The sequence below is a fragment of the Danaus plexippus genome (assembly GCF_018135715.1).
Source record: "Danaus plexippus chromosome 16 unlocalized genomic scaffold, MEX_DaPlex mxdp_23, whole genome shotgun sequence".
Taxonomy (NCBI): domain Eukaryota; kingdom Metazoa; phylum Arthropoda; class Insecta; order Lepidoptera; family Nymphalidae; genus Danaus; species Danaus plexippus.
The window spans coordinates 4584429-4610578 of record NW_026869851.1 but is presented as its reverse complement, the minus strand read 5'-3'; the positions used below and the strand labels follow the sequence as shown (position 1 = coordinate 4610578).

General features: G+C 33.8%; 1 protein-coding gene across 3 annotated transcripts; it reads left to right on the top strand.

Annotated features, from left to right (window-relative positions):
• Window positions 1-7958: 7958 nt before the first annotated feature.
• Window positions 7959-25910, top strand: LOC116771936 (uncharacterized). 3 transcript variants are annotated; one of them, XM_061528015.1, is made up of 3 exons: window positions 7959-8813; window positions 22884-23114; window positions 25619-25910. In XM_061528015.1, the coding sequence occupies exons 1-3, from the start codon at window positions 8061-8063 to the stop codon at window positions 25802-25804; spliced, it is 1170 nt and encodes a 389-aa protein (XP_061383999.1). In that variant the 5' UTR covers window positions 7959-8060; the 3' UTR covers window positions 25805-25910. The 3 variants fall into 3 exon arrangements, with proteins under 3 accessions (XP_061383999.1, XP_032519835.2, XP_061383998.1); XM_032663944.2 differs by lacking the exons at window positions 22884-23114; window positions 25619-25910 and adding exons at window positions 13150-13380; window positions 13524-13799 and having other exon boundaries at window positions 7964-8813; XM_061528014.1 differs by lacking the exon at window positions 7959-8813 and adding an exon at window positions 20439-21236.
• The last annotated feature ends 240 nt before the right edge of the window (window positions 25911-26150 follow it).

Below are 26150 nucleotides of genomic sequence, written 5' to 3'. Positions count from 1 at the left end.
AGCTGGCCACCTCAACGGCCTCAGCTATTATATTTACATTATTACTAACCATTAGCTACTGCAACGATTCAAGTGTCATAACATATTTTATTGTGAGTCTACAGAATATAACACGATTTATGTTACATTAACAACATCATATCATTTGAACATGTATAAACTTTCAAGCGTATGTATATTAATATTCGTTTTCCTCAATACTAATAAATTTAAAATAAAAATAATAATTTTCTGATTTACTACGCGTTTACAATTATTTTTAACTACATAAACGAGTTGTAAATCCGAAAAATATTAGTTTTATTTCAATGAATACTCGCGAAAGCCTCAGATCTCTTTATACTAATAAAGTTGTTTAATGTCGTAAATTAATCTTCTTCAAGGAGGAACACACATGTCAGTTTCCCTTCAAACACTAGTATAAATCAGTCTACAATATCTTTTTGAGCGAAGTTATTGACATATTTTTTTTTTCTCCACATTATTGGTGTAATAGTGATATTCCTCATACAACTATTAATCACGTAGGAACCAAAATTTTGTTTTTCATTATTAGATTACAGCAGTGAGGTATTCAGGGTGAAGAAAACATTGTCCACTTTTATAGACCAGGGTAGAAACCTTTAGAAATAATAAAAAGTGAAAAAAAATAGTAGTAGGATGAAACCCATTAGAAAAGAAGGGGAGTATTATAAAAGTTAAAGGAAAATAATTTACGGGTGATTTGAGGTCGGGAAGGGTATGGGGTGGGTATTTAAGGGTAAAACATGGGTTTTCTTGATTTCCGGCAAAACTAAAAGTCCTTATGAAAAATATTATATAGCAAAGTTATAAGGTAATAAAAACTTTTGTATTTACACTTTTTTCACATAACCTCAAAATTTATGTGAAAAATTCAATACCAAGTTTTTGGTTTTTTATTGTTATCTTTTCGAAAAAAAAATATGTCTCGAAATTTGTTGAAAACTTACCTTTTTATTAAGCTATATTTGTAGAATACAATTCTGTTGCTCCGCCTTTGTTTCTTTTCTTTTAAGAAGTATCTTTGTATGAAAAATTATCACATTCACTATAAAAATCATAGAAAATGATTGTTAAATGAAAAAAATAATAAAAACCATAATACTCACCTCAATTGTTTTTAGATGTCCTTGGGGAGAAAACGAGCAAACAGCCTACCTTATCGGAAGGAGTTACAGTCGGCCATGGACATTTGCAACATAAGGAGTGTTGCGGATGAGCTGCCGGCCTTGATTGTTGCGGAGGTACCTGAATACATGATGTTTGAAAGAGCCCTGTTGTGTCTCTCTGGGAAAACCTCGGGCGTAAGATCATTCCACATCCTGCACGTGCGAGGAAAGAATGACCACTTCTTTGTCACGTACAGTCTTGCAACTGAATGTATCTAGGTGATGTAAATTTGCTATATTTGATTTTCGCATATGGGTACTTAAAACAAAGAAATCGTTACACTGACTGCCCTATAAAATAGTTCCATGATGGGATGTGTTACTATATGTGTATGTAAATTAAGCTGGAATAATATACAGTAATAGTAAGACCAGCTTCTTACTAAATATATATACGAGTATATATATAGTAAAAAACTGGAAGTATGTATATTATATACATATGTTTTAAGTGACGAAGTCAGAACATTAATGAAATATTTAAGAAGAAAGTATTGTTGTTGAAAATGAAATTTTACCAAATATTAATTTCACTTACAGGGGAGGGCTAGGGTTGGTTACGATCTACATTTACAGTAAAAGTTAAATATTTTAACTAAGCAACTGAAAGAATCTTAATTTTTTTTATTTTCATATTTATCAAGGGGTAGCTCCTTAAGTTGCAAACAAAACTAAACTGTGAATACAAGGTCAAAACTAGTAATCAGTTTCTTTCAGTTGGACGACAGATAAATCAACCTGTCGTGTTTGTAGTCTCATAGAGCTGCAAAGAAGTAGGTAATACGATGTATATACGGTATATATGGTATTAATAAAATGTTAAAAATTACACGTACATTTTATACCTTAAAGTCATATAACGGAAAGGATAAATTGGGTCGTCAGAATCAGTTACAATGAGACAAAGTTTCGTTTTAATACAAACAAGATAGAGACAGATGGCGCTTGTAATGCTATCTATTATATCAGCAATGTTCTAATATATATTGTTTAGGAAACTCCAATTCATAAATATCCCGGTTCAATAAACAGGATTAATGATTAGTACATTGTATGAAGCCTGGACGTAACACAGTCATATACTCGTATGTATTTAAAGCCTTCAATATTATGTTTGTTATCATGAAACAATTATGAATAAAATGCATTAAACAAATATGCCTTAACCTATATGTTATAATAAATATATTGCTGAAATGCATTGTGCTAGGAAATTAAGAATTGCTTGCTTTTGTTATTAGTTTATTGTTAGAGATTTAATAATTCGCATTACTAGTTTAAAAAATGCCTCAATTTTATTAGAAACAACATGTTTTTCGATCAAATCGTCTTCTGACCACAATGCCCGTTTGGAAGGCTTCGTCACCGACAGCACTGAAAACAATGATAAGTAAGTTAAAAATAAATAACTACGTACATACTACCCATCCGTAAACATTCTGAAAACACGATCCTATTTATATAGCAGTTTAAAATAATAGTAGTTAAATAAGTAGCCTATAGCATGATATATCTTAAGCCTTATCTGCCATATAATATCCGCTAACTATGGGGATACAGAATAAAATGAAAAAATCCTTTAAAACGGTTTACTTTAAGTCCTTTAATACGGTTAGCTAGGTACGAGCATACATTAATTAATAAAGAGATAGTCAATACAGGTGTACGAATATTGTACGGGCACTTGTTTGCTCATACATTTAATAAAATAATATAAATTGATAATGCTTTTCAGATTGATTAATTTGATATATTATTATAAAATATATGATTGATTGATTGATGAGAACGTAGGGTAGGATTGATGAAACAAAAATGATGATGGGGGCATTTACATGATTACGCAATTATATCGAGCGTGGCTCGTACGTGCTCCCAGACGGGGAAGATGAGAGTTAGTAGATGGGCATTGAGATATAAGTCGGTACAAGATGATTAAACAACTTCGATTTAACTTAAGATGTTTCTTGGTTGGTTATGATTTACAAGTTGATAAACAATGTTTTTAAAATATTACTTAACCTAAACTTCTGTTCCGCTAGACGCTAGAGCGAATACTGAGCGAAGTATCGGACATGGACCAGGATGTTGTTTTAGAATTAGAATGTGCGCACTTGTTTTGGGAGACACGATCACTTCACTTAGATCACATGTTTCATCGCTACACTGAACTTTTTCACTTTTACCACACTTTGAACACTGCCGTAACCGAAGATGTCGGTCTCGGTGACTATCCATGATATATTACAGCTTAGTGGCGTACATCATGTGTAGACACTATTTCTATGGATAGCATATTATCTTTCATGTCATCTATTCGTTTCCTGATTGCTGTAATTGTTTGCTGGAATGTAATACAGTCTGATGAAATGGAGCTAGGTATTGATATGTTGACCCTTATGATTAATTTGAGCAATTTTTGGACCCTCATTTTTAGGATTTATCTCAATTATGCTCGTCTCCGATTTATGTGTACACAAAGAAGTCCGCTGATTTGATTATACAACCGGAACTAACAGTAAACAAGCCATTGCCCTTTAGCGCGACGGCTGTAACTTGATCTTCACACAATAGCTTCATATGCCACTGGTTACAACAAGAGTAAAAATATTAATTTAATTTATTTAAGTCTCGCCAGGTGTTAGTACAAGGTCTAGTTATAGTCCTTCAGATCATTGTCCCGGGTATGACTTTACATAATCTATGATAGACGGGTTGTTTCAGATAAAACAAAATCAAATTCATATTTTGTTGAATACATTGTTGAAGGTCTCTTTCTGCGACTGGTATAAGAGCATCTTTTTTAAGATTAATTGCAGCATATTCGGCTATTGACACAATCATTATCGTTTGTTTATCGGACAAAAAAAGTTATGGTAATGACGCTGAAAATTTCATACATATCTCTTCCAATCAGTGGTTTTTTGATTTGAATGATAATAAATTTTAACGATATTCTAGTTCGTACTTGAAGTAAATTATATATTACAACAAAAATTTAAATTATCTATCGGTGTTGACAAATCTTTTGGGAGTTGGCCTTTTATAATATTTAACTTATCTTTTAATTGCCGTGGAAGTTAGATTTGCCATTGTGGGTATTAGGGATTGTACCTGAGAGGGTCAGTGGTGTGCTTCTCCAACTAAATATTAATTTATTTGCAATCATAGCTGTGTCTATGAAATCGGACGATAATGAGAGGTTTTGAATTCCCTCTTTGACTTGGTTTAAAGCAGTACCTATATGATTTAACTTTTGATGTATTAATTTGTGCTGATGCTCCATGTATCCTCGGTCCTTTTAAGCAAGTTGAATTCGGCTTCTACGACTGATGTCTGATTTTTCCATAAGGCCGTGAGATGATTTTCGCTACTCTTTATAATATCGATTTTTAATTCTTTTCGTACTTTTCAGCGAAATGTTTGTTATAAACTTCGAACAGACTATTTTCTAAATAGCCGATGCCGTTTATAAGACCACGAGGCCGGCGCAGCCTTTTAATAGTTTTGGATCGATAGTTTAATATTATATTGTTATTATGCTGCAGTTCCCGGAACTCGTGCTGTAATTGTAATATGATCGCGTCGCAGTATGATAACATTTTAATTGTTGGACATAATTTCTCTAAATATTCAATGTACTTGTGTAGACTCGTGTTACCTTCTTGATGGGGACAAGTATTGTAGTATAAAGCAAGAAGCCAGCGTTCTCGTATCAAATGCATATTAGTGATTGAATCAAAATAAAGACTATTATTGTTTTGCAATGTCGTAATATTGTATACGTTTTGTGTTAAAGGAGCAACGAGAAAAAATAGCACCGAGGTGGCTATTTTGGTAAAACTGCTTGAACGGTTACGACGTAGTTGACTAGTTTGATTTTCTTGATTTCCTTGATGCGTATTCTCTTGTTTTTCAGATGACGTAAGTGGAGATAGCTTTATAACCGGTATACGTTCATCCCATTGTATTTTCTTTCCATACGTTTTGAAATAAAATTTTGAGCTTAATAGTTACAGGAGAAATCCAGACGAGGGGGTCATATAATATGGATATTTCTGACGAATTATATTCTTGTTGAAATAAACATTTTCTCGACAACAGTTAACGTTTTCTAATAAATCTATTCAGTTCTCCTTCGACTTTTTAAGATTAAAGCCACCGGAACTCAAAAGTTTTATTAAATCTTGCTGTAATCGTTTCGTGCATGATATGGAATGGGACGTATCATCAATAATCTATATAAAAGCTGTTCTCTCAAGACCTTCAAGTTTTTCATCACGTGGAATTTGCTTTAACGTCATCATGGCGAGAAACGGGGCCGCCTTAGTGTCGTACGTAACGGTTGAAAGTTGGTACTCTTTTATTTGTTGGTTTCTTTCCCTACGCCAAATATTTTTTTGATAACACTGATCAAGTGGACTGGTTAAAATCTGTCTGAACATCTTTTCGATGTCAGCAGTATACGCATACTTGTATTGCCGCCATTTTATGATTAAGTTCTGCGAATCCTTTTGTAGATTTTGCCCCCTGCACATTTCATCGTTTAAACTAAAACCGCTTGACGGTTTAGCCAAAGTATTAAAAATAACTCGTAACTTTTTAGTCGAGACTTCGCGTTGTACGCAGTGATGAGGTAAATAATAGCTGGGTTTCATGTTACCATCGTCGTAGCGGTCACTGGCCCCAGGTGTCATATGACCTAACAACAAATATTCCTTGATAAATAATTTATTGTTTAGTAATTTCGGGTTGTTTTTCAAATTTTCGCTCTAAATGATAGACAATTTAAATGGAATTCATACTTCATATTTGCCACGATTTCTTCGTACTGTTGTTTTTTGATAATATTGCATACACTGTTGATCTTCTGTTGACAAATCTGATGATCTGTGATATCTTGTTTTTCCAATTTTTTTTTTAATTTGATAAATCGTTCAGCACCACGTCACATTGATAAATTTTAACGTTACCGCTTAATATCTTGCTGAGCTGTGGGAAACTCGCTTTTTCCCTGCATATACCATCCATTAAAATAGAACAATATACGTCAAATCCTAATAATAAGTCTACTGGGCGGCTGTTATGAAATTCGGGGCCCGCTAGTTGGATATGGTTTAGATAAGACCTATTTGGTATGAAGGTTGTATGATTTGGCAAACTTATAATTAAAATTTTTATGATAAAAATGTCTGTTTCGAAATTAAAATCTCCTACTGTTGACATAAATTATATACTGATCATCCCCTTGCAATTATTTTCCCTGGCGCCGACTCCTGATGTATTCCCTTACATTTTTGGAGGGGAAGTTTCAGAATTTGCCATTTCGTTGATGAGCGAAGTTTGCGATTCTTGATCTAACAAGGCGCGCATTATTTGATATGACCCGTCAGCAGCTTTTATCTTGATCATGGCAGTATAGAGTAAAAATTCAATTCGGTCTTCTTGTAGTGTTACGTGAGTGCTATCTTGCGCTTGCTGCCGCGACCGAGACCGATGAAGTTGTTTCCGGCCGTGCGTGGCAAGGTGTCGTATGACTTACTTGAAACAACTCATGCAATACTGAATTATGTTCTTTATAATAATCCTTACACCTTTTTTCTGATTTACAAGGGCAACCAGGATGATTGTTGCGACAATTATAACAGAGCTTATATTTATTTACTATGTTTTTCTTGATACATGATGGCATATTGAGATCGAAACCTTTGACAGAAAAAGATTCCATGTTCGTTGTTATTACAGAGAATGCACCAATATATACTAATTAGCTGTAAAATTTTTGTTCCCGTGTTGTTTGAAGGGATTACTCGAGTGCTTGAACGATCTTTTGTAATAGTTACACTTTTGATAGTCATTGCTTGTATGTTTTCCTGCCTATAATTGATAGAACTTGATTTTTTAATAATGTTGTCTTGATGAATAACGAGATGACTCTAAGCTTGCAAATTTGGTTTCCTAGAAATCTATTTTTTTTTTAATTTGGTATCGTTCTTGACTGGCTCAGTGACTCCATGTAATATTGATGTGTCAGGGTCCAAGTTTTGAGACAAAACAAACCAGGAAAGGGTCCCACGATACTGTGTCAATGTCTAAATTTCTGATCGCATTAAAACATTCATTTGGAATATTTTAAAGCGTATTAGCATGAGCAGAAATTATTAAACGTATATTGTCGTATCTGTTAGTAAGTATAGACCTGAGACCAACTTATAGCGTAATCACTAGAACTTATCTGTAAGTGCTGAATTAACACACGAACACGAACACGTGTGCTGAATTCGCGTTGGGGCCCCACTTTACCGGAAGCTCGAAGAACCATTTAAATTACGAGCACTTGTTTGCCCATACACTTAATAAAATGATAAATTAAGCTTTTTAGATTGATTAATTTGATAAAATATATGATTGATTGATTTTAGAGAACGCTCGGTATGCTTGATGACGAACGCGAACTGAACTAAATTATAAGCTATTGTAATTTTGCAATGAAACAAAGATGATGATTTCGTAATTATGTCGAGTGTAGCTCGTACAAATATCATATTTTCAAAATAATTCACGTAACACTGGAGCCAACTATTATAATTGGTTCCGCCTGGCTGCACCTCTGAATGATATCGACAACACCGGCGGGGGGAGGAGCGCAAGCGGTCGAACCTCCTCTACTTCGTAGCGACTTGTACACGCCCTAAGCTTGTGTGAGTGTTACATTAATCTTCAATTACTTTATTTCGTAAGGTTTTTGTTATTTACACTTTATTAAACGACAGGCCTTAATACCCGCTGGTACCTCACTCGCTCAGTATAGGAGACGCGTCCAACAGTCGTAATTTACTCTAAACAGCAGTTATAGTTCGGATTTGAAACATGACGGACGGGGAAAAGGTTTTGCGAGTTCTTTTAGACAAGGTTCTTAAGGAACGACGCTATGAACCGTCTGAGATAAAAATACAAGAAATGTCATCTGGTGGACGGAACTACACATCTGCATTGTTTTTGATTTCAATATGTTTACCGGAGAAAGAGTTAAAATTATTCGCTAAAGTTGCTAATATTGGACAGGAACTAAGAGAGGTAATGCAGGCTGACTGGTTGTATGGCACAGAGAGATTTGTATACACCAGACTTATGCATCTTTACAACGAACTCCAAAAAGATCTTAAGGACGAATATAGATATGTTTTCCCTGAATTCTACGGAATTAGCGAGGAGACAGGTAAAGAAACTGTCATCATGGAGAATCTAGTGGCGAGTGGTTATGAAGAGTACGATCGTTTTAAGTCCTTGGACTGGGATCACGGCCGCATCGGTGTTGAGACCTTGGCAAAATTTCACGCTTTGTCCTTTGCTCTAGATAAAAGTGACCCTGAAACATTCAGGAAAATTACTGCTAATATGACTTTTCGGTTAGGCGGTGGAGAAGAAACCCAATCTTCGAAGGATATGTGGATGGAGAATGATTACATTGAAAGAATGCTAAGTGTTCTGGACGAAGATGATCGAGCTGCAGTCAAGAAGTTAATTATGAATTATACGTTGCCCAAATTCAACAAACCCATCGACAGAACAGTCATATCACACGGAGACTATAGATTAAGCAATATGTTGTTTAAAGGACAGGTAAATAAAGTGTTTATTAAAATTACTAGTTCGTAAAGTATTTAAAAACGTTTTATATTCTTAAAGTGGATGAGGTCTATTTATGGAAAAAATATAATAACTCATAGATATGACGAATCCAATTAGTATCGCAAAGGTAATGCTTCCATACAATCTCAAATAAGAACGCGCCGTTACTATTATGATGAACATAATGTACTATTTCAATCATAGGCTAAGTATGCAATTAACGACCGACGATTCTGATTCGTTAGATTTATAAGCGCAATAGTAGATTTAGAGGCAGGCTCAGCAGAGCGTTAGCAAAAAAAGTCATGGATCTTTAAGTAAAGATCTGCTAAACGAAACGAAATATATTTTTTCCAAAGACAGCTTTCGACAAGGGACATTTCAATGTCAACACATGTTTCACTTGTTAACATAGTTACGAAGGAAAGCAGTTAGTTGCTTTTACTGACTTACTGACATGCATTATATAGATTGAATTCCAATCAAAGCAAATCAGATGACTGCAAACAAACTTATACATTGTCTTTTTCGTCAATAAACAGCTACTTCCAAGTCATCAATGTTCTATATCAATATAATATCAGAACGAAAACTTTATAAGATAAAATAATTGCGATAGTTATATTAGTAAATTTTCACGGGCACCTTCTCTTGACTTCCACTCAATAATGTTTTCATTTAAGACTTGTTTTGTTGACGTTTTATTTCGACCTTGTTACTTTGTTACTCTCAGTTCAGTTTGTAAGATATATATGTGCTGTTATCTATATATTATTGTCGTTTCATTCGTTAGAGGCGAACAAAATCGTTATTGATAACAAGTAAGATTAAGGTTAAAAATAATTTTAATTTATTCGCTTATTAACTTTTTAAAAGGAATAAATAAAACTATTAAATTCAGGTTTTTTCTAATTTTCATTTAAAATTATAAGAAAATTTATCGTGCTCACGTTCGGTCAGAAGTAATATAATCATCAAATCGAAAAAAGAAAAACAGTTGTTTTTAACTTTACACCGCGACTTAGGATATTCTTACTCGTTAAATTATTTAATTTTCAGTTTTTAATTATACAAGTCTTATTGTCATAAAACACAATACACATTTTTGTGGTTTATGGTATAACTTGTGCAGAAGTTAATTCTTCACTTAGGTTTGCTGTAGACGACATTGAGCCTAAGGACGGGTTAATAAAATGACGAGGTGGACCCACCGTTTATTTCATGATTAGGTAATTGCTAAATATTGTGTTGCAAAGGTCGAATCTGTTTAGCCTAGTGGCGATATGGCTTGACTCAACCGGGATTAAATATAATGAAAAATATCCCTCGGTCTGTGCTGGAAAATAATATAATACCACATCTTGCTACTATTGACTCCCCCTAAAAACTTGACAGAAGACGTCATTCCACCAGTATAAATATGAAAAGAAATGCTAGGATAATTCAGTTGATTAAGGGTAAGTAATTTTTAAGTATTTTATCGGCATTTCGCAGATTTTTATGCGTCTTTTTACAATTATTTAAGTATCTCTGAACCGATCTCTTTGCCACAGGTATGTCAGAGCTAGCGTTTAACGCGTTTTGTGGGTATCCCAATTAATCATCTGAAAAGATAGAAGTCTTCTTGACAGCTACATAGATCTAGAAGCTATAGACTGTAAATTGTTAAAACCGATCAAAGATAAATGTTACATCAGTTTTAAGGGATCAGTATAAAACGACAAGTTACATTCAAGGTAAAGGCTTTCGTTGTTATTGTAAGAGCTTAGTATTAAATTTTGGAAGGCATCTGTTGCAACATCATATAAATGTAACAGACGTTTAAATTTTTTTGTCTTAACCAAAAAAGAGCCGTATAAAAAATATTATAACAGCACTACGTAAAAAAGGTAACTTCATCCAAAATCCAAATGACGTGATGAAACCCATGTGCAGACAAAAATTTACTGAATACTTACCAAGTACAAGTTGTCTGAGATTTTATCCAAAAAAACTTTTATGAAAACATAAGAAGTAGTGTGAAGGGGAAAAAAAATTACCAGCAATATAACCTGAAGACTAAAATCTCTTACTAAAGAATTTAAAAATTGATGGTAAACTGAGTGAAACGGTATTTTTTCGAATAAAAGCGGATAAGATATCAATTGTTGCTGAATCAAATCAACTTATTTGTGCCTTTGAGTTTCAATATTTAAAAACTCAGAGAGAAAAACACTTCATTAATGTAATTTCAAGAAAGGTTAGAGAACTAGCAAAATTATTAATAGAAATTAAATAAATTGGCCCTTCCATTACTGACCTGTTTAGTGCCCTAAGGCCAGTCATTTACGACCTCATAGTAAAAGGAACCAAAGTCGTAGGAAATTATGATCCCGAGAAGGATACGTTCGACAAACCTTCATTTGCTATGAATATGGCAACAACTCTCAAACAATGTTGCAATATTGCAATTGCTTGCATTAAAAAAGCAAGTTCCATTCAATGAAATTAATACCAGTGAAATAGAAGCAGACCTTAAAACATTAAAAGATCTCGTTGACGTAAATTATAGATTTGACATTTCTAGTTAAGCCTCAAAGATTTTGTTTCCGAATCAATTCATTTGTCCTGGTTCCAAAAATTTTATATCTGGCTGTAAAATTCCGGAACGATATGTCTTTCATATTATTATTTCATATTATTCATATTATCTGGAGCTAAAAACTCAAAATCTATCTCGTCTACGCGACTTAGAAAACATCTAACCACATTGTCTGAAAATTATTTGGAACAGCTGGCCACATTTTTAGGCCATACAAGTGATGCACATAAAAAGGCCCACAGGCTACCGGATGACGTGTATCAGATTGGCAAGATTTCTAAACTACTTATACTTATGGAAGACGGCAAAGCCAATGAGTTCAAAGGAAAGTCCTCAGATAACATTGATATAGATTTAAATGAGGAACTTGATGAAGATGAACTTAAAAATAATCAAATTTTAGAGTACATGGACGAAGTGTCAGATACAAAGGATTTTGGTCATAATGAACCAGATTCTGTAAAAATTTCTTCACAATCTCTGTCCCAAATATCATCCCCATCATAATCTAACAGAATCAGATGATGATGGTTAGAAATACGATTTCTAAACATACAATGTTATGTTATATTGCAAACGGTCTGTGTTGAATTCAAATGTTAATTATGTTTTTTATTTTTCTAATGAAATATGCGTCTGTTTTTTAAAATCACTTATTCTTCTTTTTAAAGCGCCGATAAATCTAACTACCTCAAATCACCCCTTCCCTTCCCCACACACTTAAATAACTGTAATGTTAAATAATTTATTTTTTGTTCTGTTAATTCTAAGTTAGAACAAGTTTCATTTTAATATATTGGTTTAGATTAAATTAAGTCGCTTTACACCCTAGTACCAAATTGTGTGTTTGTACTCTAATTATTGTGCGAATAACCGATATGATAAATAAAAAATACGTTATTTAGTCCGTATCAGTATATATATTGAGTTGATGGAAGCTCATAGTACAGCACAACGTGCAGACTAAATACGGCAGCAGTTTACGGAGGTATAAAGTTCAAACAAAAAGGGGAAGTGAAATCAGCAGTAACATGATTATAATATATATTGCGAAATATACGGATTCAATTAACACATTTATTTAAGTTGGAAGAGCATATGAAGTATAAATAAAAGTATACCGTGTGTGACTTAGCCGCCGCGTGGCCGGAATCGCGGAGCCATTGAGGAGTATCCTAAATTGTATATCCCTATAATGCAACTTAATATGAAGACGTTCCATATAATAATACTGCAACAATGGCATACTACATGCATTGATTTCAAAAAAAATCCTGAAATTAATATAGACGCAACAGGGTTGAAGGTTGTAGTGGCGTAAGAAGTGTTCTGCGATGTATGTATATATATATATATACATACATCGCATATGTGTCGGTTAGCACAATATATATATATATATATATATATATATATATATATTGTGCACATCATATCACATCTCACGGCTTCCAAAGAAAGTGATTTATCAGTAGAAGTCATACAAGGAATTATGAAATTCAATATCAACTAATTTAACTTATTTGTAGATGACATTTCTATTCTGGTTGGCTTATGTTGGATCCAATAGGCTGATGATGATGATGATGACTATGTGTTGTCTGTTGTTTGTGTAGTATACAAGTCTTTCAGTCGACTCAGTGAATAAAAGTATAATATTATTAGAGATACTTTACTAAAATTTTAAACCTTATCTAATTGATTTTTTTTATTTGAATTATTAATGATATTATTTATAACTTCCAGGGCGATGAGCTGAAGGTCCGAGTGGTTGATTACCAAACTGTACATGCTGGATGTGCTGTGACAGATCTCGTGTACTTCATATATCTTGGTTCAGATGAAGAGTTTCTCCGTCTTTATTTTGACAAACTAGCAAATCATTACTATACAAGTCTCGAAGCAGCACTCAAGAGGTTGTCTGTCGATCCCGTAGAAGTGTATCCAAGAGAGCAATTTGAAAGAGATTTGAAAGAGGTATTTATTTTTTTAGTTTATTTGTAATGTAATTTTTCTCTGAAATTTTTGTGTCTAATATATTTTTTTTTGTTTAACGTATTAAATATGGGTATAAAAAAAACTGTATAAATGTTACTGACTTTGCCTTTCATTAATTCTAGAAGTTACCATACGCGGTTCTGGTAGGTGTGCTCCTGTTGCCAGTTATTGTTGCGGATGAAAACTCAGGTCCAAAAATTAACATTGATGAAGCTGATGTTTCCACCTTCATTGTGAAGACTAACGATTTATTTGCTGAGCGTTTTAGAGGAATTGTAAGTGAGTGTATTAGAAGAGGAGTCTTATAGAATAATTGAAAGGGTCCGATGAACTTGAATTAACAAAAAAAAAAAAAAACTTTTAACCAACATATAGAAAATAAAGAGTGGCACAAATCATATGCTGTTTGTTTTTTTTTACTTTATAAGGCAAAATTCTCCAATAACTATGCTAGAGAGACAAGAGAGGAAAACATGAAGACATGTTTTCTTGAGTATATCTTATCAAATCATAAAAAAATATACTTAACACGTCACCTTTACATGACACTGAATAATAACATTCCTTTCTTTATATATTTTATTTCAATTACAAAGAAGTTTCATAAAAGACGACATAAATATTTCAGCTTTTCATAATAGATCGTCAGTATTATTGTGTTACACATTATAGCTCAATAGTCAAATTAATAGATAAAGTCAAAAGGCAAAGTCCAACCTTTTCTAATTCCTAAATTTGTTATTTAAAGTGTTATGAACCGGTATTGATAAAGTTTGTTATTTACGATAAAGAGATCTTATATTTGACAAAAAAGTAATAAAATTTTGAAATAAACAAAAATTTTAAAAGAAAATGTACATAGATTTACTTCTTTCAATGCTAAACATATATCGGATTTAATACTTCGTTGTTTTAAAGAGAGTTACGCCAGCATTGGTGATGTCACTAATGTCACTTCTTTCCGTACGTTCCATGATATTTCAAAATGAGATTTTAATCTTTCTAAATATTCTTGTATTTGTCGAAGATTCTTCATAGTCACATCCTTGGATATATACGTTGTAATAATATTCTGGATGTACCAAAACTTTACAAAATAATTTACTGTGAAGCGTACACGCCAGTTACAGTTCCTTTTACGACTACAAATTTGGACGTATCAGGTATGGTTGGTTATTTATCTTCAATAGTAACTGGTTTTCATCTTTAAAAATATTTCCGTAAAAGTAATTACTAATTTAAGAAGATTTTTGGATAATCTAATTGACAGACATCAGAAAAAGTCGTGACTAAATACATTTTTAACCTTATTTTTTATATTTATATATCAGAGTAAAACGAGCATCAATATCAAATCTTCTATTGGCCACATTGCGTCTTAACTTCAGCTTCAACTAAAAATGTTGTAACGAATCATGATAATGGGAAATAAGACTCCAACGATAATTCCGGGGCAATATAACAAGTTTCTGTGTTTTATTATCTATTTGAATTTTACTCATTTACAATATATCTTTTACAAAAACATATGTATCCGCTAATGTCTGGGGAATTGAATCCGATTTTAATTTGTCAACAATATCGATTAAGAACGGATCACGCTTTTGTTCGATGAGAAGCCAATTGTGATCAATAGTTGAAGTATTTATTGATAGATTAAATGGTTGAGAATCACGGTTTTTTTTTAATCTGAAAAAATCTCTATTGGACTGCGACTGAAATAATAGGCGTGAGCCATGCGATCTCTTTTTCGATACTCTACTACAAACTGAAAATTCGTTTTTATGTTTCTAAACTTTTATTGAGTCGCAAACCGTGGCTACCTTAAATGTTCTGCCAAAAGTGCCTGCAAAAAGTGAGGGAAATGTTTTATTGCTTTTACGACAGCCAGAGTCTCTAGCTCATAGGAATGATATTTACGTTCCACGTTAGTTGTGCGCATGCTATAATAACCGCTTACATCTGGAGTTAAGTCTCGTTTTTGAATTGAAACAGCACTAAAGCCTAGAGAGCTGGCGTCGGTGTGTAGTTCGCAGGGCACGCCGCTCAGGGAGCGAATATAGCTAACAAAGGGGAAGATGTTAATCTATTTATGATTTCATTACTGGCTTCATCTTGACTATCCGTCCATATAAGTGGAGCCAAAATTTTTGAAAAATTCAAAACGAACTTTCTACAAGAGCCCACAAGACCGTTAAATTGTCTCAGTTCTTTTACATTAGTTGGTACTTAGGCTTTGGATAGAGCAGAAATTTTCTTTGGCCTTGGTGTAACTGTATCGTTGTCCATTATATTCCCTAAATAGGCTAAACTTGTTTTAAGCAAAGACCACTTTGAAGTATTTATTGAAAAACCCGCTTCAGATAATCTTTGTATTGCTAAGGGTAAATTATGTATACTCTCTTCAATACTCGGTGACATAATCATGACGTCAGAATCAAACATGACGAGGGCCATTTTATCTTTATAGTCACTCAAAGATTTATTTATAGCACGTTGGTGTACTACGGCTACATTACACAAACCAAAAGGCAAACGTAAGTATTCCAATTGTCCATCCGGGGTAACAAATGCGGTTTTCTCAATAGAGTCTTCCCTGGTTCTAATTCCGTGATATCCGGCGGCCATATTTAAACACGTCAAGGATCGCGCCTTACCTAATTTAACAATTTGGTCCGCGATTAATGGTCGTGGATAATTATTTCTTACAGTATTTGCATTTAACTCTCTGTAATGGACACGGAGACGGTCAGACCCATCTTTCTTTTTAACTAAAAGAATGGGGTTACTTAACGGGGAAGAACTATCTCAAATAATATTATTAGCTTTTAGGTCATTTATAATATTTTTAATATTTTCACGTTCTGATGATGACATTCAATACGGTCTGCGTTGAACTATTTTATCTGGATTTTTCTGTTTAATGCTTAATTCTCCCGTTTCAATCTCCAATACACGATTGCCGACTGTAAAACTGTATTTGGAGCTTTCGAGGGTACTTTGTAATTTCTATAATAATATTGGATCTTGAATATCAGTATTAATATTAAAGTCATCATTATTAATGATAGTGACATTTTCATTTATAATAAAACTACGTTTTATTGATATACCTTCTTTACAAAAAGTAACGCTTAGACCTGGGGTTTTAATAAAATCAAAGAAAATTAAAATGTCGAACCGAGTTTGAGTATCGCCAACTACATAAAATTCTATTTAAATGCAAACGTCGTTCAGTTCTACTGCTAATTGGATAGTACTGCTACTTCCGAAAGTATATATTTTTTCCATATGTTTATTATTTTATTATTTTTATTATTTTATTCTATTTATCTTATCCTTATCCTTAATAATTCATTTCACTTGTTAACAAAGCCTAAATAATTTCGAAATCACTTGTTTATGACCTGACGCGTTTAAATAGAGTCCAGCCTGTTGGCGCCACTTATGTACATGGTCAGCGTAACGAAACCCTTTTTCAAAAGTTTGAATAAGATCTTTTTTCACTTGTTGCCATGAAGTTGACTGCAGTGACCACGTGTCAGCCCAGATACTCGCCCTACCTTGTAGTTGTAGTATAGCTTTCATTCTTGGTTTTTGTTGCGATATATTGTAGATAGAAATCTTTTTTAATAAGCCTCGAATGTCCTGTGAACGGACGTCCGGCTCGAAGGGTAGTAGATAGAAATTGCGTTGTAATGTTGCTGAAGTTAAGCTGGAACTTAAAGCAGCAGTCACGGCGTTTGACGCTGCTTGTTAGCTTATTGTAGATACTAGACTCATAACTCCTTGCATTGTTAAAGTCTGGTCGTTTCGACTACTGTTTCGTAAGCTGCTTAAAATTGGCGATTGGGATCCCACCGCCCCTATAGGAGTAGCGCGCACCGCATAATTGTAATGATCCGTTTCCTTATAGATTGCTTAGAAATACTAACAGAGACTAAACAGTAAAAGATTTATTTTTAAACTTCGAGAGTTTCTGGTTACAATGTTTTCTCACTTGTTGAACCCAATAGAATGAATCCCCACTAACAATATTTGCCCTTTTAAAGATATTATCAGGTAGTGTTAATAATGTATAGACGAGGGTAGTTCAAAGTGATTACAAATTTATTTAGAGCTTGAGAATAAAAATATACAACTTTATATATTTATTACAAAACAACAACAGCATTAGAAAAATATGTTAATTGGTACCTACTAATTATCAAACTAACTTTTATATATTATGTACTTAGGTACTGGCTTACGAACTACTAGAGACGAAACCTCTCAGCATTCCATGGATTCACCGTGCGGGTGCCGGGTCCATCGCGTTGCAGGCAGAGGATCTTCAACAGTGCTTGGGACTTGTGACCCAGGTGTAGGCTTAAGCGGCCCCTATCTAATGTGCGTTCAACGCTCACCAACACCGTCCAAGCTACTAGCTACTCTCTGCTACTAGCTACTCTCTATCTAATCAACTTTGAACAGAACATACTAGGGTTGCATTCGAAGTAAGTTCTAAGAATGAATTGATGTAAGTTGGGGCCAGGCCCAAGTCTTTAAGTAGGTTGTAGAGCCATTTAACCATTATAGCTCTCGCTCCCACTTCTACCGCGAACAAATCCACGACGAACCTATTCCCAGTGAGTTCGTTAGTGAGCTCGTAATACTTTTTGACCTTGATGGCATGGTCTTTGGTTTGGTTTCCCAAGAAACCGTGAGCTCTAATATCACAACGCACTTTAAATTCGCGAATATAAAAATATGTCGAATCTGGACGCCGTCGCACAAATTAACTCTGGGATTTTATATTGCTTCTCATACGTATCCATCATTATAGTCCAATCCGCAGCCGCTTTAATGATAGAATAAGGCTTGACGTTTGATTTTGTAGCCCTAGTGCCTTAGATGAATTATGAAAGATGACAAGTATTTTCATAACAAATGTAAATACTCAAAATGGAATATAACAAAATAAATAACTAAAATGGAATATGACATTTATACATATAATAAAATCGTTCACGGGGTCAAATCTGTACATTGAAAATAAATGAGAATAAATCCCTATAGGGGTATTCATAGAAGAAACAGATGCCAAAAATATGATTTTTGAAATTTTTGTCTGTCTGTCTGTCTGTTGTACACTTATAACTTAAAAACTACTGGACGGATTTCAATAAAATATGATATGCTGGTTGCTGATCACCAGATGCAACATTTAGGGTACCTTTTACGGCGAGAAAATGCCTCATTCCCATGGGAATTTTTTTAAACTACTTTGAAGCAAACTTATGTAGAGTTACTTGCATTGAACACTTAATGGGTTTAATAATGACATGTTGTATTTAATTAATTAATTTCCGAGGGAAAATTCAATCCAATCGGCCCAGTGGTTTAAGTTTTTATACCAACGGCAGCGCCACCTACCGGAATTTGTTGTAATCATCCCGAAAACTTATTAAAAACGTATACAAGATAAAATCATATACAAGGCGGTTAATATTTTCCAAAAGATGCAAATTTTTAATTGTATTTAACAGGAATTAAAAATCGATAGACGGGTATACACCACAGCGAAGTAAAAAAAATATATTTTGAGACCATGCCTACAACAGTGTCACCTACCGAGTCTAATAGCAATAGCATTTAGAAGTAACTCAAAACTCTGCTACTTATATAGATAAAATTTCAACCAAATCAGCCCAACATTTTAATAGCCTTCAAACCAATATCAGCGCCACCTATCGGGTCGGGCTGTAACCGTCTCGAAAACTAAAGAAATACTTATAGGTACATACGAATTACCAACATACTTACGCCCGTTATGCCTAGGCCTTATCGGTGGTTAGCGAGACACGATTAGATCGTTCTTACTTACCGTGCGTTCACGTACACAGCGTGAACTTGTATGAAAAAATTTTGTATTAAGATACTTTTTCTACGCGAACAAAGTCGCGGGTACAGCTAGTAAGAAGTAAAACAAAAGAAATTACAAAAATTAAAATACTCAAAATGGAATGGATAAATTAAAAGAAAAAATAAATAAATAAGTATGATACCAAAGTCACTTAAAAACAATATAAGTAATACGAATATTTAACCAAACCTTGCGAATGAAACCTAATTTTACGAAAACTTGCAAGAACAACGTTATAACGAGAACGAAAATACCGCATTTAGATACAACCATCACTCACGCGTCTATCCGCGTTCAGGTCCCTCGCTCAAGCACGCCTCTCTTCCCGCACCGCGCACGCGAACTGCGAGCCGACGCAGGGAAGGGAGTAGTTGTGGTAGTGCGTGTTCGCCGGGTACTGATAATCAACACAGAACAGACATTTCGTAATAATTACCTACTAATATTTTCGTCAGTTGTTATAAAGATTGAAAATAGGTATTTAATATCTCCACACAGTTATAGTTTAACTTGGCACCGACTTCAAAATTAAAAAATAATTATTGAATATTATTTTCTATTTAACTGAATCAAAATGAAAATACGTATTTCTTTGTACGAAGTTACTTTTTTTTCTTTTTAGTTCACTGCTTGAAGTCGATTTTTTTGTGTTGAAATATATATTCTTTAATAATTATCATTACTAGTTTGACAAAATGCCTCAATTGTATTACAAACAATATGTTGTTATTCATAAATATAACCGATTATATACATACATATAAATTATAAAGTAATTAAATAGAATAAATTAATTTATGTTCTATAGAAAGTTCAAACGCGAAGATGGGAAAAATAATGAGTGAGAGTTTCATAAAGAGCATGTTCAAGAAAATAAACTCTATCTCAATGTATGTGTGTGTTTTGATTGAGGTTAAAGCGATGAAGAGAAATCAAGAAAATCCAACAGATGTTCTATAATATGTAACACGATATGAATAGTTTACTAGTGTGTGTGTTTAGACAATATTAATCCCACTTGAAATAAAATTAAATTCTGTATAAATCTGCAATGCGATTATCAAATGATTTAAAGATAATGAAGTCCGTGATTTATAGCATGTAGCTAAGTATCGGAGAGGCGTCCGACAGCCGCTGTTTACTTTTAACAGCAGTCACAGTTCGGATTTAAAACATGACCGACGCGGAAAAGGCTTTGCGAGTTCTTATAGACAAGGTTCTTAAGGAACGACGCTATGAACCGTCTGAGATAAAAATACAAGAAATGTCATCTGGTGGCCGGAACTACACATCTTTATTGTTTTTGATTTCAATATGTTTACCGGAGAAAAAGTTAAAATTATTCGCTAAAGTTGCTAATATTGGAAAGGAACTAAGAGACATAATGCAGGCTGACTGGTTGTATGGCACAGAGAAATTTGTATACACCAGACTTATGCATCTTTACAACGAACTCCAAAAAGATCTTAAGGACGAATATAGATATGTTTTCCCTGAATTCTACGGAATTAGCGAGGAGACAGGTAAAGAGACTGTCATCATGGAGAATCTAGTGGAGAGTGGTTATGAAGAGTACGATCGTTTTAAGTCCTTGGACTGGGATCACGGCCGCATCGGTGTTGAGACCTTGGCAAAATTTCACGCTTTGTCCTTTGCTCTAGATAAAAGTGACCCTGAAACATTCAAGAAAATAACTGATAATATGATATACCGTATAGGCGGTGAAGAAGAAACCCAGTCCTCGAAGAATATATGGATAGAGAATGATTTGATTGAAAGGTCGCTAAGTGTTTTGAACGAAGGTGATCGAGCTGCAGTCAGGAAACTAATTGTGAATTCTAATACGATGTCCGTATTCAACAAACCTATCAACAAACCAGTCATATCACACGGAGACTATCGATTAAGCAATTTATTGTTTAAAGGACAGGTAAATAAAGTGTTTATTAAAATTACTAGTTCGTAAAGTGTTTAAAAACGCTTTATTATTAAAGTAGATGAGGTCTGTCTATGGAACATTTATAATAACGTCTCATACATACAAAGTGTCTAATTAGTATCGCAAAAGGTGATCCATACAATGTCATATTATATGAGAACGCGCCGTTACTATTATGATGAGCATAATGTACTATTTCAATTATAGGCTAAGTATGCAATATACGACCGACGATTCTGATTCCTTAGATTTATAAGCGCAATAGTAGATTTAGAGGCAGGCTCAGCAGAGCGTTAGCAAAAAAAGTCATGGATCTTTAAGTAAATATCTGCTAAACGAAACGAAATATATTTTTTCCAAAGACAGCTTTCGACAAGGGACATTTCAATGTCAACACATGTTTCACTTGTTAACAAAGTTACGAAGGAAAGCTGTTAGTTGCTTTTACTGACTTAGTGACATGCATTAGATAGATTGAATTCCAACCAAAGCAAATCAGATGACTGCAAACCAACTTATACATTGTCTATTTCGTCAATAAACTGCTACTTCCAAGTCATCAATCTACTCTATCAATATAATATCAGAACGAAAACTTTATAAGATAAAATAATTTCGATAGTTATATTAGTACATTTTCACGGGCACCTTCTCTTGACTTCCACTCAATAATGTTTTCATTTAAGACTTGTTTTGTTGACGTTTTATTTCGACCTTGTTACTTTGTTACTCTCAGTTCAGTTTGTAAGATATATATGTGCTGTTATCTATATATTATTGTCGTTTCATTCGTTAGAGGCGAACAAAATCGTTATTGATAACAAGTAAGATTAAGGTTAAAAATAATTTTAATTTATTCGCTTATTAACTTTTTAAAAGGAATGAATAGAACTATTAAATTCAGTTTTTTTCTAATTTTCATTTAAAATTACAAGAAAACTTAGCGTGCTAACGTGCGGTCAGAAGTAATATAATCATCAAATCGAAAAAAGACAAACAGTTGTATTTAACTTTATACCGCGACTTAGGATATTCTTACTCGTTAAATTATTTACTTTTCGGTTTTTAATTATAAAAGTCGTATTGTCATAAAACACAATACACAAAGCAGTGTGGCCTAAACTTGTGCAGAAGATAATTCTTCAATTAGGCTTGCTGTATTGGACATTGAGTCCAAGGACGGGTCAATAAAATGACAACGTGAAAGATTGTGTCGCAAACATCGAAGCTGTTTAGTTTAGTGGCGACATGACTCAACTCAACCGGGACTAAATATCTTAAAAAAAATATCTCTGTCTCTCTGTCTGTGATGCAAAATAATATATACGCTACCTCATATCTATCTTACGGCCTCCGAAGAACATGCAAATAAACAATATACAAATTATGCAATGAATTATGATATTAAATGTCAAACCTTTGACTTATTTGTAAGTTTCATTTATATTCTGGGTGACTTGTGTTGTGTTCAATAGGCTGATGATGATGATGATGACGAAGTGTTGTCTGTTGTTTGTATTGTAATCGAATCAGTGAATAAGAGTATAATATTATTTGAGTTACTTTACTAGAATTTGAAACCTTATCTAATTGATATTTTAAATATGAATTATTAATGTTATTATTTATAACTTCCAGGGCGATGAGCTGAAGGTCCGAGTGGTAGATTACCAGACTGTACATGCTGGATGTGCTGTGACAGATCTCGTGTACTTCATATATCTAAGCTCGGATGAAGAGTTTCTCCGTCTTTATTTTGACAAACTAGCAAATCATTACTATGCAAGTCTCGAAGCAGCACTCAAGAGGTTGTCTGTGGATCCCATAGAAGTGTATCCAAGAGAGCAATTTGAAAGAGATTTGAAAGAGGTATTTAATTATTTTTAACTAGCTTTGGCCAGCGACTTCGTCCGTGTTTCCGTCGTTTTTTATAAAAAAGTAGCATAAGTCCTTCCTCACGGTTCAATGGTTTTGATGTAACAGATAGATTAAATTTCTTATTTCAGTAGGGCAATATAATATGTCAATCCACAACAATGTTGAAAAATATAAATAACCTCAGAATATTATTATAAATAGCTGTGTCCTTGACTCCGCCAGCGTATAACTCCTTGTTTGTTATTAAATAAATGTATTGCTAATATTGTTTAGATCACTTTTACATGAGGCTTAAGTACCTATGGAACGAAAATACCCAGTGCCAAACTTCCGGGTAAACTATGTTGAAAGTTGACCCGTCCGGCACGTGAACATAAAGATTTCTAGAACTTTTAACCCGGAAAATAGCGTCCTATAACTGACCGTGCGAGAAACAACTGACACCGAGATCTACTCCAGCTACACAAAAAGTCTGCCCTTGAGCCTTATTAATTGTCATTGCATAACACACCGATAATGGCAATTGCGTTCTTTTAAATTGGAATGGACACTTATGTATATGGTATTATGGGAATTCTGGGAATAAAGACAGTTTCTACTGCACTTGTTAAACTTTGAGCCTTATCAAGGCCTTATTATTTTCTTGCAAATGGGTTACTTTTAGCCGAGTTCCATTGCAAAGTTATGGTGGTCTTACATTTCGAAACAGAATTATCGGAATGCCAATTTTTAAACAAGTTTCATGAGAAGGAAGTCCGGGCATATTTAAAGAATTCAAAAATTCTATCGGGTAATTAGTGGCTTCTTGTTCATCGACCATTATATTTATTGAACTATAAACTTTGCTTTCCTCCTGTACATCAGAAAGAATTTTATTACTAAGCTCAGATGACTGATCATTACGAGAAGTTAAAATGGACCTTTCGCATAGCCAAGAATTATCCCTTTTTAATATATTTCTTACGTCACCGTAAACCGACGATATAAGATGTTGTTGGGATTGCACTAACAACATAACTCAGGCGTCAGAATAAGTTTGCCATAGTGTAGTTGTGGATAGGTTATACGTCATGTGGATACCTTCACTAAGCTTTAATAATATATCAGAACATTCACGATCATGCAGGTTATCTCCAGTTCTCGCTTGCATCTTTATAATCATATGTGCCGAATGTATATCACGCCACAAACAAGAGCTTTTCAGGCAAACCCAAGCCTCATCCGCTCGGGTTTCCCGTTTTATTACTGGTAGGGTTTGTCAGAAACCACCACAAACTAAAACCGTGATACCGCCCATTGGTCGATCATTTTGTCCTTATATCCCTTATAGTTCTGTCTACCGCTTCTACTCCTTTTCGATGGGCCATCATACATTCATCCCATATGAAGAAAGTACACTTACGTAATACCTTATCTTTATCGCAATTTCTTGAAATACTACAGGTTCGACTTTCCGTGCGATCTAAATCAATTGGTATTTTAAACACAGTGTGAGCAGTTTTACCTCCTGGTAGTAATGTTGCAGCTATACGTGATGAAGTCACGGCAAGAGCAATTTTACGCTGATTTAAATTTTGAACATAAGCTAATATTCATTTAGTCAAAAGTAGCTGAAACGTCGGGAGTATGTAGTTTTAACAAAAAATAAAGCACGCGTAGTATATCCGAAAAATATTAGTTTCATTTAAGTTACAGGCGTTATTGTGAGTTAATCATAAAAGATACACATATGCTTTTGTGGGATATTTTTTATATCATTTTATGTATAATATTTCCGTCATACATGATTTCTACGTAGCTTTAACCATAAAGGCTGCACACGCGACGGAAGCTTAAAAGATAAAGTCATTTCTCCCGTTTTCCCAACATTTCCCTTCACTGCTCTGCTCCTATTGATTGTAACGTGATTAAAAGTATACTATAACCTGCCTAGAAGTATGAAGAATAATTGAACCAAGTTTCGCAAAAATCGATCGAGTAGTTTTTGTTTCTATAAAGAACATACAGACTGATAGATGTTTAGCCGGTTGTCCTTTCCCTGTTCCCCTCCTTTCTTATCATTCCTTATTCCTACACCTCCCTTTTCCTCAACAACCGAGATTGGCAACGTATCCGCAACATCTATGCTAAGGATGTCCAAAGGCGACGGTGACTACCGCCCATCAAGTAGGCCGTCTGATCGTTAGCCAACTTTTACGTAAAAAAAAAGACAGACAGACAGACAAAAATTATACTAATTGCATTTTTCGCATCAGTATCGACCACTAATCACCCCCTGATAGTTATTTTGAAAACATATTTCATGTTCAGAATTGATCTATCTACAGATTTATTATAAGTATTGATGAGTTTGGTTATTTTAGTTTAGTTCCAATATCATTTTTTCTCTGAAATTTTTGTGTATGATATATAATATTTTTTTGTTAAACGTTTAAAATAACATGGATATAAAAAGCTGTATAAATGTTACTGATTTTACCTTTAATTAATTCTAGAAGTTACCATACGCGGTTATGGCAGGTGTGCTACTCTTGCCAGTTATTGTTGCGGATGAAAACTCAGGGCCAAAACTTAACAATGATTTAGCTGATGTTTCCACCTTCATTTGGAAGACTAACGATTTATTTGCTGAGCGTTTACGAGGAATTGTAAGTGAGTGTATCAGAAGAGGAGTCTTATAGAATAATTGAAAGGGTCCGATGAACTTGAATTAACAAATAAAACACATTTATAACAGACTGTTCAAAGCATTGAACATATAGAAAATAAAGAGTGGCACAAATCAAATGCTTTTTGTTTTTTTTTTTACTTTATAAGGCAAAATTCTCCAATAACTATGCTAGAGAGACATGAGAGGAAAACATGAAGACATGTTTTCTTGAGTATATCTTATCAAATCATAAAAAATATATGTACGTAACACGTCACCTTTACATGACACTGAATAATAATATTCCTTTCTTTATATATTTTTTTTTCAATTAGTTGTTTTTTTTTTATTTTTATTTTATACATTTTATGTTACTC

Excerpts from the sequence above, each read along its gene's own strand:
- LOC116771936 (XM_061528014.1), top strand. The coding sequence starts at position 20,481 with ATGACCGACGCGGAAAAGGCTTTGCGAGTTCTTATAGACAAGGTTCTT. Across the intron at positions 21,237-22,883 it reads ATTTATTGTTTAAAGGACAG|GGCGATGAGCTGAAGGTCCG; the intron begins GTAAATAAAGTG and ends TATAACTTCCAG. Across the intron at positions 23,115-25,618 it reads TTGAAAGAGATTTGAAAGAG|AAGTTACCATACGCGGTTAT; the intron begins GTATTTAATTAT and ends AATTAATTCTAG.